General features: G+C 30.0%; 1 protein-coding gene across 7 annotated transcripts in view; it reads right to left on the bottom strand.

The window, feature by feature from the left end:
* The window catches only part of LOC121117918 (uncharacterized), an 87,375-nt gene that overhangs the window by 38,508 nt on the left and 30,949 nt on the right, over positions 1-17,918 (bottom strand). For 6 of the 7 annotated variants that reach the window (XM_040712448.1, XM_040712468.1, XM_040712454.1 and 3 more), the window contains exon 2: positions 3,797-3,862. In XM_040712448.1, coding sequence (XP_040568382.1) covers positions 3,797-3,862 — 66 coding nt within the window. Of the gene's footprint in view, positions 1-3,796; positions 3,863-7,926; positions 7,965-17,918 lie in introns of those variants that run through there. The other variant, XM_071890582.1, reaches the window with a different exon arrangement.

Below are 17,918 nucleotides of genomic sequence, written 5' to 3'. Positions count from 1 at the left end.
TCCTAAAAAATGAAAGAGCCTAAAACACAAATGCGACCCGTCATAACAAAAGCATGATTTTCCCCTAAATTAATTCGGGATTACATTTTTATTCTTCGACAAATAATTATCCTTAATTTGTTTTACAAATTATTCTGATCAATCCTTTATATTTGCCGTAAATAGCACCTAAAGTAGCCAAAATTCATCGTCACTGTGAAATAATTAGGAATTGGTTTGAAAGGCCAATTCACAGCCAAATTTAAGTCTAACGAATTAAATGAAGGTTTTAAACTATAGTTAACATTTTTGGTTATCTTAAATCATCCTAGAAGTTTCAATATAGATAAATATTGGGTTTATGTACATATTTAATTTTTGTTTAATATTGTTTTTGTGTTAATTTGCCACATATGATCTTAATTTGAAATTTTTTAACTATTTGAGACTTTCAACCTATTGATTCATATTAAAATGAATAAAAAGTTGAATTCATTCATGCATACTTTAAAATAAATTAAAAAATAGTTAGAAAGCTGATACAATATTATGGCAAAAGGATAATAAATGTTCTACCATTGCCTTAATCTATTAAAAAAAATAAAATAAATTCTTTGTAATAAATGCTTTGCAGACATGTGTGACCATATGGAGAAGTATAAAGTCATTTCATATGATAATTCCAATCAATACTTCTGGGCTACGTATAGGTACCCTAAAATAATTGAAATCCTTTTTTTATCAATTCTTAAAATTAATTAAAAAACAACATCTGGGGAATATAATATGTACATTAAGCAACATTAGTGATGTGCCACGAGCAAAATCCGTCAATTGGTACTCGAACTTTATGAAATAAACAAAAAAAGACAGGAAAACTTGGCTTGTGAGCCTAAAATGTGAGTATTTACTCCGAACACGTCACAACTTATAATTCTCCCTTTTTCTTTTTCGATCACATTATAATTTATAGTATGTAAATCTTCCTGAACTGACTTCCTTTTGTTGTGAAATTTAGAATTTATATTTTCCCAGAGGCAACACATAGTAGACGTATGTTGATTGCTGTTCAATGTGTACTCCTTGCCCCCACTCACACGGCAATGTTTTCAAAGCATGCAGTATTTCTTTTAATCAGATTTAGTTTCGTATAAAGACGATTAAGATAACTGCTAATTCTAAGCCGGTTAAATATGTTGTTGTACCTAATGGGAATTACTGAAAATAAAAGATTTTCTTAAAATTAATTTAAACATATAAATGTAAGCTATTTAAAAACTTATATTTTTCTACATATCTTTAATGTGCATCAGTTCCACTAAAAATATATTGGTTATAATCCAACTATAGTTAAGTATTCCTGTGTTGAAAAAATAGACTGTTGAATTAAGATTATGAGTACACTTCATTTAAGTTACGCTAAGTTTTAAGTTACTCTGTAGAACCAAAATTAGGAAAATAAAATTTAAGTAATTATTTTGAAAATATGATTTTTTGACTGACAAATTTGTTAGTGAGCAAAGGGTGAGTTACGAGTATAGCTCGTAATTCCTTGAGTGTGTTTTATGTTTTATATAATGTGATGTTCTAGCAAATAGTTATAATATAACTTCCTTTACTCCAATCACAGCTCTAATATATATGTATATATTGTAAGTTTACGTGGTAAAAATATTTAATTAATTATTTAAAATCTACATTTTCTAATACAGAAAAATGAATCGATTGAGTAATAGTTGATATTGGGGATAGTTGCAATACACCCTTTTTAATTGAACATTAAAAAAACTACGGCCATAAATTTAAAAAAAAACAATAATTTTAATAAACTTTTCTTCAAGATATTGAATAAAACTTCGTTTGAGATGTAAAAGTAACTTTTAATAAAATAATATTTTTTTTGTAATAATGTAGTCTGTTTTTCATTGTTTTCGCTTTAACACATAAAAAATAAATGTTGATTATTTTTCTATCAGTTGATATTATTTATCAAAGTTCAAAATACCCTTATTTAGGAGAAATTTATGATATTTTAACATTCGTTACATAGGTGACAGTTGCAACAAGTGCTGCTGTCTTCTTCGTATTGTTTATTCTTCTGTATTATTGTCTTTTTTGTTATATAAAATACTGAATTTGAAATTTAGCAATGAGGGTTAGTAACGAGCATGTGTAGGTAAAGTGAAGTCAGGGAGCCCTTTATAAACTTAAGTACTCCCTGGTAGTGTTGTGTCAGTTCAAAATTTAGAACCGAGGATCGGAGTCTAGTCTAGTCCGGTCCCATCCAGTCCAGTCCAGTCCCATTTGTTGGTTCTCAAAGAAGGTAAAATCGATCCCTCGTGACGTCATTGAGGACGTTTTTCCTTCTTTTTTTAAAATTATTCATTTATATAATAGAATAGCTTTTATAACTAAGTAAGAATATGTTCGTATTATTCTCTGTTATAATGATTTATTTTTTTTGCAAGATATGTGCAATAATTTTAATAAATATTTTATATATCTTATTTGTCTTAACAAACCATCGATATTTTGATGAACAATCCCAAGGATTGACAGATAAGGACCGGCCCTAAGACTGTACTGGACTGAATAAATAAATACCTTCACAACACTAAATATAAGTATTGAATAGCTACGTGTGAATGTGCTCATGAAAAACGGTTAATAAAATAGAAAATATTTTGGAGAGTTATCTTCTATATTATTAAAGCAAAACTGTCTTTGTTGTAGACACCTAATTACTCCGGGTAATGCCGGGAACCACTACTAGTACTTATTAGTCGGGGGAAATCCCTCATTTTAATAAACTTTTCTTTAAGATGTGAGATAAAAATGATTTTGATTTCATTTTTTATAGAATTTTGCTAGAAATACAGTCAGTTTTGGATTGTTTTTGTTCTACATTATATTAATTGAATTACTGCTATTTTGCCATCATTTGATATAATTGATTAATTTCCAAAATTTTATTTATTTAGGATAAATTGGAGATTTGGTAACGCTCGTTAGAGGACAAGTGCAACAAGTTTATTTATTATTGGATATAATTATGCTAATTAAACCGAGTCAATAAGCTTTTTGTACTTTAAATTTATAAATAAATAATTATTTCATTCACAGCTTTATAAAAATTATACGCCAGGTTTCAGAAACTCATCTTAAGTTTAAAACTAGAACTTATGTGACAATACATTTAAGATCGGCGAAATCATGCACTTCATATATAAGTTTCTTATCCTCCAAAAATTAGCTTGTTTATCACTTACTGTTTATATATTTCTTTTGCAGTTCGGATCAAGTTACGAAATTAAAAAAAGCGGTACCCTTAGGCTCTTTGTCCACTACTAGTGCCAATGATAAAAATAATGAACTTGATAATTGAGAATAAAACATTTGTAGAACTAGATAAAATTAATTATTTTTTCTTAAAATATATAAAGAAATATTTTAATTTCTCAATGCTTATTATTTACCAACGGAATCCTGCTCAAAGACAGTTTCCCGCCATCTGAGAAACTCTAGTAAGTACTAATTACGTATATAAACCAGTCAAACTTTTATTAAGTGGTAAATAAAGGGAAACTGAACAAGCGACCACTTATTGCTCGTTTAGACCAGGTTTTATTATATGTATATTTAGCTCTTTTGAAATTTTCATTGTACCCATGTCATTGGGTAAACTCGTTGAGCAAATTTTTCACATAATTAACCATAAAAAATCCGAGAAAAAAGTAAAGAACTAAAAAAGTTCAATGTCCTTGTGCCCTTTAAGGCAACATTTTAATATTAACGAAAAAAATAAAATAAAACTTACCTGAGAGATAATACTTGAACATTTTTTAATTTACGAACGATGGAAATATCAGACAACTCGGCTCCCCTGAAAATAAATTGAAAAAATTAGGTAAAGGATCATTCCATAACTATATTTATTTTTACATATAAACATAAACTTTTTATGACAATTTACAATGTATTATTTGTTCAGCTATTGATATATAAAATATGTTCTTTCGTTTCCTATATTGTATACTATCAAAACTAAGGTTGAGAATGAACAATTAGCACCTCTGGAATGTGTCTATAATAAATTCGCCACACTACTACGATTACCCTTGTTTGGCTGTCCGGTACTTAAAGCTGAAATTATTTTGCCTTGGGACATTTTTCAATAAGTCATTTAACTCTAAAACTATTTTTTCTCAAGGATATTCTTCCTTAATATATGAATAAATGAGGTTAAAATGTCTTTAAAGTTTATCTTTGGTTGAAATTTGTTTTCTTTGAATTTTTTAATCAAAATATTTTATTTTTATTAGTATAAGATGCATTAAATGGTTGTTTTCTGTTGAAATAATGATGGAATTATGCTCTCGCCTCTTGTTTGGTATTGTCTCAAGGGGCACACATATCAAAAATCCACTCAATCTAATTTGGCGTTTTAGAGCATTTACATCAATAACGGACATAACTCTAGACAAATATATTCTATATAATTTAGTCGCAGTCCTTTGGAAATAATAGCATGCAGTCTCCAGTTGACAAAAAGTGGCCAATGTCTGCCTTATGATATGCACATTCTACATATATTAACTAAGTTTGTCGGTCAAACTGACAAATAAATAATTGATTGACAGACAGATTGAAATCACAATAAGAAGTCAAATTATTACCATAAGTAATTCAATCTTCAAAATAAAATTAATAACATTTTTTCTATTCATATTTCAAAAAAACATACAATATGGCTATAGACATTCACACATACTAAGATATGTCTTTCCTCCACTTTTGTCTATAATGAATAAATACGTGAAACAAACGTCTTTTTATGTCCAATTCGATTAATGAAAGAAAGAAACACTTCCGTATGTTCAATTCATGTAGGTATATAAAATATATATTATTTGCAAAAATCGCGGCTCACACCAGAAGGAATACAAACAGGTTATGGGTTATTACACATCTCTTTAAGTGAGTCAATAGCAGGAAATGACCCAAAGCTTAATGCATAATATATGTACAAACATATATATATATAATATTCCAACTTTGTTCTAACATAAATCCCTCGATTGTTCATAAATGTAAAGAAATCATTGTTAAGAAGATGTAAGATGAATTGCAAAAATGAGCAAAGGGCTGCTGAATCATAAAATTTCGCATAAATTATTCATATGCTGCATGATGTCATTGCTTTGGAAATTTGTCATAATGCCTTATTTAGTCATGGTAGGGTGATCCATGCAAAAACCATAAAAGTAACAATTTATCCAAATGGGAGTTAAAGTGTGCAGGAGCTATAAAATATTTGCATTGCAATTTGTAGATGCAAGATATATTTGTATGCATAGGGGAGACGGGGACTAGTTGCATGATTTTTTGCCTTTAGATTATTTATTCGGAATTGATTTGACTCAGAGATGCCAAAATTGAACATAACATACATACATCTGTTTATAGTTTATCAATCACTGATTCATATTATACTCATTGCTACTTCCATTGTATCTTGCAATCTTCCCTCCAAAAATAAACATAAAAAAGACAGAAAATAGTTGTTAGTTATCCAATTTTTCTCAACTATTAAACTATTATTCAATAACTGGTTGTCAACCACTCCCTATAATAACTTATACAAAATCGAACTCATCATTTCAAAAGTCCTACTTGTCATCTACTCCCTACGTTCAAATAGGTTCATAATTTTTACAGGCCTCGATAAGTTTGTCGGAAAATAACTTCATCTTTTGAAGAAGTTTGGGGAAAAGGGAACCTTTGTTTTTGCATACGGGTGGACTCAATGATCAAATTGCTGCATAGTCCTCACTTTTCCTTAAGTTCGGAGGTTTTAGCTAGTTTTTATGAACGAAATATAGCTAATCAATTTCTCAATATAGGTATAGTATTTTTTGAAAAAAACGATGATTAGTTATGTTTTTTGAGCATTTTGTTCGTTATGTTAAAAAGTATTAAGTGTTAAATAAATCATTATTGATGGTGTGAAAAATTACTCCAACTAACTACATAATATCCATGATTCACATATTTAATTGAAATAAAAAGGTGATTAAAACAGGAAAGTTGCATACATTACGAAGAATAATGATAAAGTAACATCATCTGAAACCAACAAATGGCAGAGATAAATGTTTTCTCCTCAGCCAACATGTGTGTTTCACCACTTTATTTTATAGCTTTGACTCTGGTTATCATATTAATTATATTTTATGTACATTCATGCAGTTTTTTTACATATTGATTCCTTTTCATACTAGGATTCATAAGTTAAAAATGGAAGCAGGGTTCGCGAAATTCCTAGTCCGACGTACTGTAGCTATGTAATTTTTAACTCTGACTATTAAAACTTTACATTCCCCATCCTACTTAAAAATATATTTAATATCAATTGCATTAAAAATAAAAAAACGGGTCAATTTATTTAATTTAGGACTACCTAAATCTGAAAGTGTCTATCTGAAGGCCTACTTGAAACTTGGTAAGTCCTGGTTAGTTTCAAATTTTTATTTACACCATGAATATTAAATATGATATTTGATACCATATGTATCTGAAAGCTGTACAGCAGTGATTTCTTATTTCGTTTGACAAGACGTGACGAAATATCAACCAAGATATACGAATATAAAACGAAGAGGAGACGCAAAAATAATTTTCCCTGAATCTTCTAACTAAAACAAAGCTTTTCTCGTTTTGCCACTTGCACAACCTTTCATTACATTTCAAAATCTATGTCCCCCTCTCCCTGATGACTTATTATAATAAGCAGTTTAATTTCCCTTTTATTTTTCTTGGAAGGATATGGTAACATCAAAGTTATTATACGTACTGAAATTAATTGCTACGTGACCAACAAACAAAGTACACGCTATACAACAGTTGGGAAACTCTACTATAGCAGATATGCAATCAAAATGGACACTAAAACAAATTTTGGTATTTTATAAAAGTTTAATCCCGCGTAAGGAGTCATTTTTTCCATTTATCCTAATTTTTTTTAAGACTTTTGTGTTATAAAAAGTCAAACCACTTAAGGAAAACTTTCGACATTGATATTCCACGACCATAAAAATTTCTAGGCTCGTCTTTAAGATTATTTTTATATTTAGGGGGGCTTGATACTTTTTCCATTAAACTAATTACCTATGCTTTTTTGTACTCTATTAACCTTCTTTTTAAAGAAATTCTTAAATGGATATATTTTTTTTTTTTTGGGGGAGGAGGTACATCCTCTTCAGACTCTCCCCTTGCGGACGCCCCTGATATCCTATGTATTTCCTTATCCGATGTTTTTTTTTTCTACTAAATCATTAGTGTCCTGAACATCGATGTGCTGAACTCTAAAAGTGATGAAACGTAGTAGTTATAGTAAGATCTTTGAGGATACGAAACACCTTTTTCCACAATATACCTTATTTAAAGGTACATATAATTAGAAACGTCACTAGTACATATATATTATTTTCCCTCGTGATATATGCAATTTTTCTTCCTTTGCAACAAACAAGGTTAAGTGATGAGATTCACTGATACAGTCTTCAATCACTGATATATTTGATGATGACGTAAGTGAGGAAAGTTTTTTCCATGGAATAGCTATTGCATCCCATTCGGAAACATCTTTAAGATTTAGGATGGGACTAGACGAGAGGTTTTTTTATTTTTTATTGATAATAAATTAATGAATCCCTAATAACTAGTGGTTGTGTCGCTTCTTATTCAGGACCAAGAGCTGTTGTCTTGTCGAATCCTACTTTTCGGTCCTTAAAGATAGTAAAATCGATCCCCTGTGACTTTATTGAGGTTTTTTCTCTATTTTTAATTGTTCTATTATATAACTAAGTAAAAAATATAACAATTTCGTTGTATATTGCATTATAATGAAAAGATGATTTTTTTTGCTGGATATGTGCAATGCTCTACCAACAGTTAAGTACTGGTCCCATAGCCTGACATTCATAAAGTCTAATAGGACCGTTCCTAAGACTGGAATAAACCGAATAAATAAAAAACGAGACAACACTACTGATGACCTCTATGAAATAATAAATACATCAAGAGTTGGAAAATATGATATAACTGGCCAATTATCATATACATTATTATATACTTTATTGTATCTTGCAACTTTTATTATAAAAAGGAAACATAAAAAAAGCCCAAAATTAGTGGGCAGTTAGGCAATTTTTGCAAAATATGGATTTTTTTCAATAATTGTTGGGAATTGTTCACAACTTATAACACTGATCAACAACTTTTTTTTTTTCTAAAAGGACTTTGACAACGGATTCTTATTGTAGAGTTTGGGCTCTTGATTCCGAATATAGGCTTAGATTTGCCACATCACATCAAGTTTTTGTGATATCTGACATTTAATATTTGTGGATGTTTACATAAAAAAGCCTATAATGATACCACGTGTTCCTGTTATGTATGTACCAGAACATTCTCTCTCTTTGACTAGAGTACTTAACGTGTTTTAATATATATCTCGATGAGTGCCAGCTCTTCCTTTGGAATCAATATATCCATTATTAAATCCAATATATACCAGTAAAACTCTCATTCGATATTATTTCTTGTATTGCTCTCATTTGGATTTAATACACGTAGGAGATTATATATTAAATATTTTTTAAATCACCATCATGGCTGTTTACGAAATCCGAACACATCTGTATAAGTGTATAATCTAGCCATGTCTACATCCTCACGGAGAAGAAAGTGCTGTACCGACACAGATATATTCTGCTATATCTGTGGATGCTTCACTTTATCACCTCAAAGACGGAACATAACTCACTTCGTTAAGAGTGTGTACAAAACAAAAAATGGGCACCTCACATAGTATGCACGACTTGTCTCCTCATTCGAACGCAATAACTGTTTCTGTTTTCACCAAGTTAGCAGATATTAATGATGAAGCACATACTTCAGTCGATGATGATGATGAAGAAGATTCCGATGCAAATTATACAGCATTGGGTTCATTGTTTGGTCAACTTTTTCTGTATAGTCAGCCGGAATTGAATGACCTGATTAGAGATTTGAATTTACCTAAGCAATCTGCTGAGCTGTTGGCTTCAAGACTGCAAGTGCGAAACATGCTTGCTCAGGGCACAAGTGTCACATTTTATCATAACAAAGATGCAGAACTGAGGAATTTCTTTGATTCCGACAATCACTTTGTATACTGCAGTGACATTGAAGTTTAAAGTGTGTTTTACTAAACAATGGTAACATATATGGATGTATCCCTATTGGACACTCAGTCTCCATGAAGGAGGAGTATTGAAACATCAAAATAGTACTTGAACGATTGAAATACCTCGATCACCAGTGGTTAATCTGTGTGGATTTAAAATTGGTGAGCTTCCTTTTGGGCCAACAAGAAGGTTACACAAAATAACCTTGTTTCCTTTCCTACTGGGACAGTAGAGCTGACATGGATCACTGGGTTAGAATGGAATGGACATTAATGCTGGTATCTGGAGAGAAGAATGTCATTAATGAACCACTAGTTGATCGAAAAAACATCATCCTTCGACCATTGCATATCAAATTCGGTATTATGAAGCAGTTTGTAAAAGCTCTTGATGGTGATTGCTTTCAATACATATGTTCAACCTTTCCGAGTCTTAGTGATGCGAAGAAAAAGGCAGCAATATTCGACGGATCCCAGATCAGAGCATTACTCAGGGACATACATTTCATTGAGAGGATGACCGCTGTCGAATCTCGAGCGTGGACTGCATTTACTAATGTGGTACAGGGTTTTCTTGGAAAAAGAAAAAAAGACAATTACCAAGAGATTGTAGATGAACTTCTCCTTAGTCTACGAGAGCTGAGGTACAGAATGAGCATTAAACTGCACTACTTACAAAGTCACCTGGACACGTTTCCAGACAACCTTGGAGATGTTAGTGGCGAACAAGGTGAGTGGTTCCACCAAGACATTAAAGTCATGGAAGTCAAATATCAAAGTCGTTGGGACTTGCATATGATGGCTGATTACTGCTGGAGTTTGATGAGGGATCATTCAGATGCTCTACATAAGAGGGCGTCATCAAAAAGGAAGTTTACCCAAAAAATGAACTAATATGTTTGTCTACAAACAAAAATACACTGTTCTTGCATCTACTAGTTTGGTATAACATTTTATGTTTGTAATAATATTGAATTTTGTCAAATATGTGTTAGTACTTTCATGTTTTGTAATTTTTTTAGATTTGTATGTTAACAAAAAATTAGATTGGTGTGTCTTGTATTGAAAAATAAAATAAAACTGAATCTATAGTTCAAAAACCTCTTGTGATAACCAACAACTAGTGACACATTGAAATCAGGAGCCAATATGCAAATAAAATGACAAAAAATTATTTTTCTCTCGTAAATTAAGGATTTTTTGTATGTGTTGTAGTATTTTTTTTCATCGCTTGTTATTCCAAAACTTGATGTGATAGGCAAAAACTAATGACAGATATGGAATCAGCAGCCAAAATGGAGTTAGATTCACTTTAAACCCCTCATGCAAGAACAATTGTATAGACCAGTGTTATCAAGAGCTAATTTGAATTCCACCAATAAATGTTCAGAATACTAATAGGGGGGAAATAAGTAGAAAATCAGCAGATTACCACAAAATACACAGAAAATGGTTATGCATGTAAAAAACTATTGAACGGCAAAACATAATTTTATTTATTTTTTCTTTTTCTTTTTTGAAGGAAATGTTAAGACATCGTTGCACTACTAATAGTTGTTATTAGCCTAAAAAAACTTTTATTAATCTATTACTATTCTAAATACCATCCAACAAATTAACATACAATTCTCCAATATATATATATAAGTAATTTCAATGCTTGTATTTGATCTGTAATTTACAAAAAAAAAAAAAAAAAAACATTTCATCATCTATTTTCCGCTTACTAATGAATGATTTATAGAATGAACAATCACAGATTTAAAGTAGCAAGTGGATAATTGCGTCATATTACCTTCACTTAGTGTTGAACAAAAAAATAAATATATATATATACAAGTATCCATTATAACGGAGCATCTCCCACGTCATCCTATTAATATACAGAACCTTGAAAATATGTGGTTATCCAGTGTCGTAGGATTCTTCTTCGACAACTACAACAATAGGTCAAAAATACTAATGAAAATTTTACAAACAAAATTTTTCCCATATTCGGAAGATCCATCGTACAAGCTTGCATATTCTTTTAATAAATATCAAGCTGACTTCACATCATAATTGAATGCAACACCATCTTTGGAACACATAGTTGCTATTCATATGAAATAAAATGTACAAATTTCCAAAGGGCTAGATAAATGAAAAAATACATCCCACATGTATTGAACGACTTGATTCAAAAGAAAAATAATAAACTTTGAATTAAATCATGCATCTTCATTATGAAAATTGCTATAATTGTAGAATTAAATTTTGTTTCGGATCAATATGAGACTAACAAACTAAGAGAATATGAAAAAAATATGCTCGTCTTACAAATATAATAGTTAATTTATCATCTACACTATGTTAATAAGAATATAAAATGATGTAATAACATGCTTTTATTAGTGTTTGATATAGAAGGCAACGTGATATTAGAGAGATAAAGTATCATTGATTGATGGAAAAGTCCTTTTATTTGTCTGCCTCATTTTGACATCAAAATACGCGGCAGTAGGTTACTATTGTTATTAGCTTTAATGAAAAATGAGTATTTATTCTTATAAAATTTTAATTGTTTAGGCCCTCACAATGAAATTGCTGGATGTTAGCTTAAATTACATCCATAAAGGAAATATTACCTAGACTTAAAATATGTAGTGGAACAACAGAGTCTGTTGGCTTCTAAAGATCGTATTACATGGCTTACGAGTATGATATACCTACAAAACTTAGCGTGAGATGAAAAAGTATTTAAGTGATTGATTCTTCGTCATGGACATAGTTTTATTGCCGGTACGCACATTTGGCCTTTCAAATTCAATTGATAGCAAAATTACACACAAGATTGAGACTTACGGATTTATTTGATTTGTTCCATGGGAGGACTGATATAAACTTTTTTATCTTGACAATATCATTATGCTGTATGTATATTATGTAACTACAACAATTTTTCACTCCTGTATTTATTTTTTGTTTTTTTCGTTCAGTTAAAAACTATAACAATGAACAACGTTATTTTCTCTTTCGTTTCCTGTTATGGTTAAACTCTCAAACGCCATACGTATCATATTTAATACATGATTATTAAAATCCTCATTTTGAGCAGTTTCACCATTTTGGGCTCAAAAATTTCAAGGATGCAATTGCAAATATATAATCAATGAATTATTAAACAGGAAAAAATGAAAATTGCTTATTTATGACCATCGAGGGTTGCAAACGTATTGCTTCATCACAGAATTGTGATAAAACTACGTGTTTAAAAAAAAATTAAAAATCTAATTTTAGAGGTGATATAATAGGTGCATTTTTCAATAAATGGCTTTAGTATTGGGTATCTCGTGTCAGTTTGAGTGTGATCGGTTTACACTAGGTGGTGTTAGAAAGACAAAATTTCGTTTAAAAAAATCCTAAGATAGTCTTGTAATTGGTTGACGTAGTATTATTTGAGTACGCGTCAAGGATAGACACCAGTATGGAAGACGACATATATTACATTTCTTCTTCAATAAAGGGAAAAAAGTAAGACAGGTGGATGAAAATGTGAATAATGTTTATGGTCCTAATACTGAAATACCAAATCAAGCGCAATTTTGGTTTTGTCGATTCTGTTCCGGGAATTTTGATGTTAAAGATACACGCTCTGGAAGGGCAATCATTAAAAATTATGTATAAAATAATATAAATCTTCGAGTCCGATCATCATATAAGCACTTTTTTGATTACCAAGGATATAAAAATTAATGGAAAAAAAATTAAAAGTATTAAGAAAAAAAAACCCTCAAAAATAATTATTTCTTTTTATTACACCTAAGAAAATCATTTATATTTTTATAAATGTCAGCAAAAAACAGTCTGTCAGTTGCTTTGAATGAAAGAAAAATCTTACATTTCTAACAAACAACTCTAAAACCTCGATTTAAAAACAAACAAAATCTTTGATTTTGACTAACTTAAAAAAAAAGAGGAATTTATTTTTGTTCCAAGGACAGATTCTAATTTCAAAAATTCAAAAAAAATAAAAATCACTAGTGGGAGTTATTTGGTGAACCATTCGTTGTTCCATTCCAATTTTCACTCACTTTAAAAATTTGAAACTTAATTAAAACGAAAGAAAAACAACTATAGAACTGTAGTGGTACTTAATAGTGATAATTAATTTGTATAGAGTTTTTTTACACGTACACCATTAAAGTTCATAACATTGTTAAAATAGTTGGTAGGGATTAGACTAAATGTATTCGTAAACGAATGTTTTTTTGCATGGCAATGAAGGGACAAAGATGAGTTTTTTTGGTCTCACGAAAACAAAAGTAAATTATCTTCTTGACAAAATAAAACCATACTAAAATTGGCGAAATATAAGAAAGATGTGACGAATTGAAAAATTGTTGACGAAGTTAAAACTTTTTTTTAACAGAACCTACTTGCAACAACATGATTTAAATTTGAACTAAAAACTTATGACATCATTTAAGCTCGAGTGAACTTAAAGTAGATTTAGTGCAAACGGGGGCAAAGTGAGCCGAATGGAGTAATACTTCAAAAGTAGAGGGGGAATATATTTAAACTTTAATCCAATGTTGACGCAGTGATAAAACTTTTAAAGTGTATATCATTCATTCTATTTTTGTTAAATTGATTTAAAAAAAAGTTTTAACCTATTTTAAGAAATGAAATTATGATCTCTATTCATGACTTATTAAGTGGTTGGCCAACGATTAATCAGCCACCCTTTGGATTTTTTTGATCTGCATAAAAATATGTATATCTCAAATGTTTGAATCCTCCCTGTTACAATGCTATTTTGAATAAAAAATATTTAGATGAAATGTGAATTTGTTTGGAGAGGGTTCAAAATTTGGGAGTTTATAATATTAGGGGCCAATTTTTTAAATGACATAACAGTTTTACCAACATTGGTTCTACCACCACTTTAATAGTATGCGTTTTAAATATGGATGTACTCTGGTATAACTATATTGCTGATTGACCAAAAAACACTACAAGGAACACATCATTGAAAATATACTTATTTATCTAACATACCCCTTATGAAATAATAATTCCCTTTTACAGACTCACATGATGAAAAATTGAGTAAAAGGGTTACACATACCTTCAGCATGATTAACCTCCTTTAGAAACCAATAAAATTAGATCCACGTAATATAACTTTTGAATAAAAATTCAATCGCTAGATCTAATGTAATTTTATTTTTATTTTGTTATTGTTTCCTTTTATCCATACAGGTTAAAAGAGACTAAATTACTTTTTCCTGGGTTGAAGATATGTATGTCAACATGTACTGTGTAATATCTACATGAATAAATATTAGGGTGATCATAATTTTACAAATTCTATATATCTTATGTGAATATCAGAAGTTTTTATTATATACTATAGATGAATACGTTCAAGGGGAAAAAACGACTTATGAGGACATTTATGAAGGTCATGACTAACCTCAAATTTATTAAGCTGAAGTTGCAAATGATGAACTTTTATCTAAAACTTACAGATATTACTTTGATTTTCCCAAACCTTTAAAAAATCTCACACACCGAAGAAAGTTTCACATTAAAACAACCAGCCCTTAAAACTATCTTCATTAAAATATTTCTATATTATATAAAAAAGAATATAAAGAGTCTTGAAAAATTCTCTTCACAGCTCAGTTCTACTGTATGTATACGGCATAGACTTTACAAGTTTTACGAAACTGGTATATTTTTACTACAACAAGAAATTGAGATATATAATTTGTGAACAAATTCGACATCAGGCAGATGTTAGCTTTCAAAAAAGTTATATAGTCATAACTAGTGTTATGTGGGTCTTTATTTCTTCGGTCCAGTCCAGTCTTAGGACCGGTCCTATCAGTCCTAAGGATTTGACTTAACTATCAGTCCTTGGAGTTTTTCCTAATAATGTTGATGGTTCATTAATCCAAATAAGATCAATGAAATATGTATATAGAACATTGTGGATATTTGCAAAAAATATTCATGGTTTTATTATAATATGACATTGAACATATCGTGTATCAATTTTCACTTAGTTTTACAATTTATTCTCTTACATACGGAATAATTAAAAACAGAAGAACACGTCACTAGAGATCGATTTTAGCGTTTTAAGGACCGACAAGTGAGACAGGACTGAACCGCCGTCCTCGGCCCTAAATAAGGACAGACACAACACTAGTCTTAATCCTAATGTTTATGTTATCGCCCCGAGTACATATACAGTCAAAAAATGGTCTAAAAGTCACCTTTTTTAAGTGCATCGCTACACTAAGCGTCCATACTCAGCTTTCACATTAAGAGTTCTGTTAAAAAAAAGGTAGCATGGTGTAAGAAATCATCTGCACTAGGGAATGGCTTTTTCTGTTACTCTTTTATGACCGCGTAATAAAGATTTGACTGTATATGATCCCTAGGTTGTCATCCAGGACCACCTCTGATTTTTTTGACTTTGGATATACACGTTTTTTTCACCAATTGTCATATTTGAGAGAATAGATAAGAAAATCCAAGAACACCCTAATTATTATATTGTACATATACATTTGAAAAAGTGAAATCTTGGAAATAGTTAGTCATAAAAAATACGTAGAAAAATAAATACACGGTAATAATATGTTATACGAAAAAAAGGACGTGTACAAACGGAGAATACATGTTTCAACGGATGATATTTCATCCAATACTTAGCTACGGAAGAGGATATATTCTACTTTTTGAAATGTTAAAAGATGCCTAAAAAATACATTCCACATCTTATATATACAAATATATATTCATTTTTCAATCTAAAAGTATAAATATAGGAAATAAATACTTCTTATAAAGTTCAAAAACAAATGTTATTTTAAACAGAGCATCATTTAGCATGTACAAATAAGAGAACACAATTCTTTTAAAAAACCTAACGTATTACAAGGTTAAAGAGTTATAAAATACATAGGCACTCTGCACTTCAATAAAATTGAAAATTACTGTGTCTGTTGTTGTCAGCTCATGTTTCTTCTCCTTTTCCCCTCACCAGTGCTCTAAACATTGATTGTCCGAATTAGAATGAGCCCTTGTTAAGCTGTGAACAATCCACAATAATTATTTATAAATAATTACACATTTCATAAATCCAAAACTATTGACAAGAAATTAAATTTCTTGAAAAAAACAACAACCAAATATTCAATTTTTGAGTATTAAGCAAAAATTCCTTAATTGAGGGGGGGGGGATCTCCTGCCCCTCCTTTTGGGGAGGAAATGTTACGAGATACAATTAAGCTCGGTTTAGGTACAAATGGTACAGAAAATCAAAAATAATTCAATCAAGGCTTTGAATAGTTCCTACAATCTGTATATTGATTGTAGAATTTCATTTAAGTAAAATGACCTATATATGTAACTTTTTTCACTTTCTCAAAAATATAACGTCACACTATTATGGTTTGCTTATAATAGAGCCTTGTTCTTTTTATAATATGTTAATCATATTATGACTAGGAAACAAAATTTCTACAGAACGTAAATTTATCTGTCAGCTGACATAATTTAGTAAAATTTCGCCTAATGGTAGACACAATACAAAAATTTACCAGATTCTACCTTTACTTAGTCTAAAGTGTCCCTAAATTAACCTTTTTTAAGAACACGAATTTTTAAGTAGCCTTGAGGGTTTGTTGAGGAGTTATAATTGTAAGTTCTTGTTGGACTCACAGTAGGATTGCGGATCGACATCAAAGCAATTCTTGGCAATGTCCTTGTTTATTTCCATATCCTATTGACCAACTTAGACTTTTATGTTTAATTCGCGCTCTCCTGGATTTTGACCATTTTTACATCTCTAACATTATATGAAAACAAACCAGCGATTACGGTTTAATATGAAGCATGACGTATGTATTTGTCAATCTACATAATATCACTCTCGGAATTGAGAAAAGTTTTTGGTGTAACAAAAACAGCGTTCCCATTAAAGTTCAATATACACTATATATACATACATTTATTGCTTGGTAAGTTTTTATTATAAATATAACATTATTGGATTATCATTATTTTGTTTGATACCATCTTAGTGGGAGTTCCAGTTGATGAGTCTAATAAATTGGAGGTATTTTATATATAAAATGTTGTTGTTTTAAAGTTTACTTTATGTACATTGACCATATTATGAAAGATAATTGTAGTAATCAAGGAGAATAAATCAACTTGTGACCATGAAGTTGTTAAAAATAAGAAACAGAAACTATTCAAGTATAATTCCTATTACCTAATTAAATGTGCTAAATGACCTAGCGGTAAAATTCTTTAGAACAAAATTGTGTGGGGTAAATATGTTTGAAGCGAAATAACTGGTCACTCTTTTTTGTCAAATTTTTAATATTATATGTAAGATGGTGATTGATGTCAGACCTTTAATTTTAAATTTAAAAAAAGTCAACCAAAAATAATGGACAACATTCTTCTCAAAATTTTAAATTTTGACAAAATTTTTCAAAAAGTGTCCAATTTTTACTCAAAAAAAAAAAAGTCATTAAAATTTCTCCTGATAAGAAAAAAGTTTCCTCAAGAAGAAAATATTTATAGCAGTTAAAAAAAAGAAAAATCCTAGTTACGACCCTATCTAAGCCTAATAATAATTACAGTTGTTCATCCGTTGTACCCCATCCATTTGCAATAAGGACGTAACCAATTCTCTTTCAAG

Source organism: Lepeophtheirus salmonis, chromosome 1 (genome assembly GCF_016086655.4).
Source record: "Lepeophtheirus salmonis chromosome 1, UVic_Lsal_1.4, whole genome shotgun sequence".
Lineage (NCBI taxonomy): Eukaryota > Metazoa > Arthropoda > Copepoda > Siphonostomatoida > Caligidae > Lepeophtheirus > Lepeophtheirus salmonis.
This window is presented reverse-complemented; position numbering and strand designations above follow the sequence as displayed.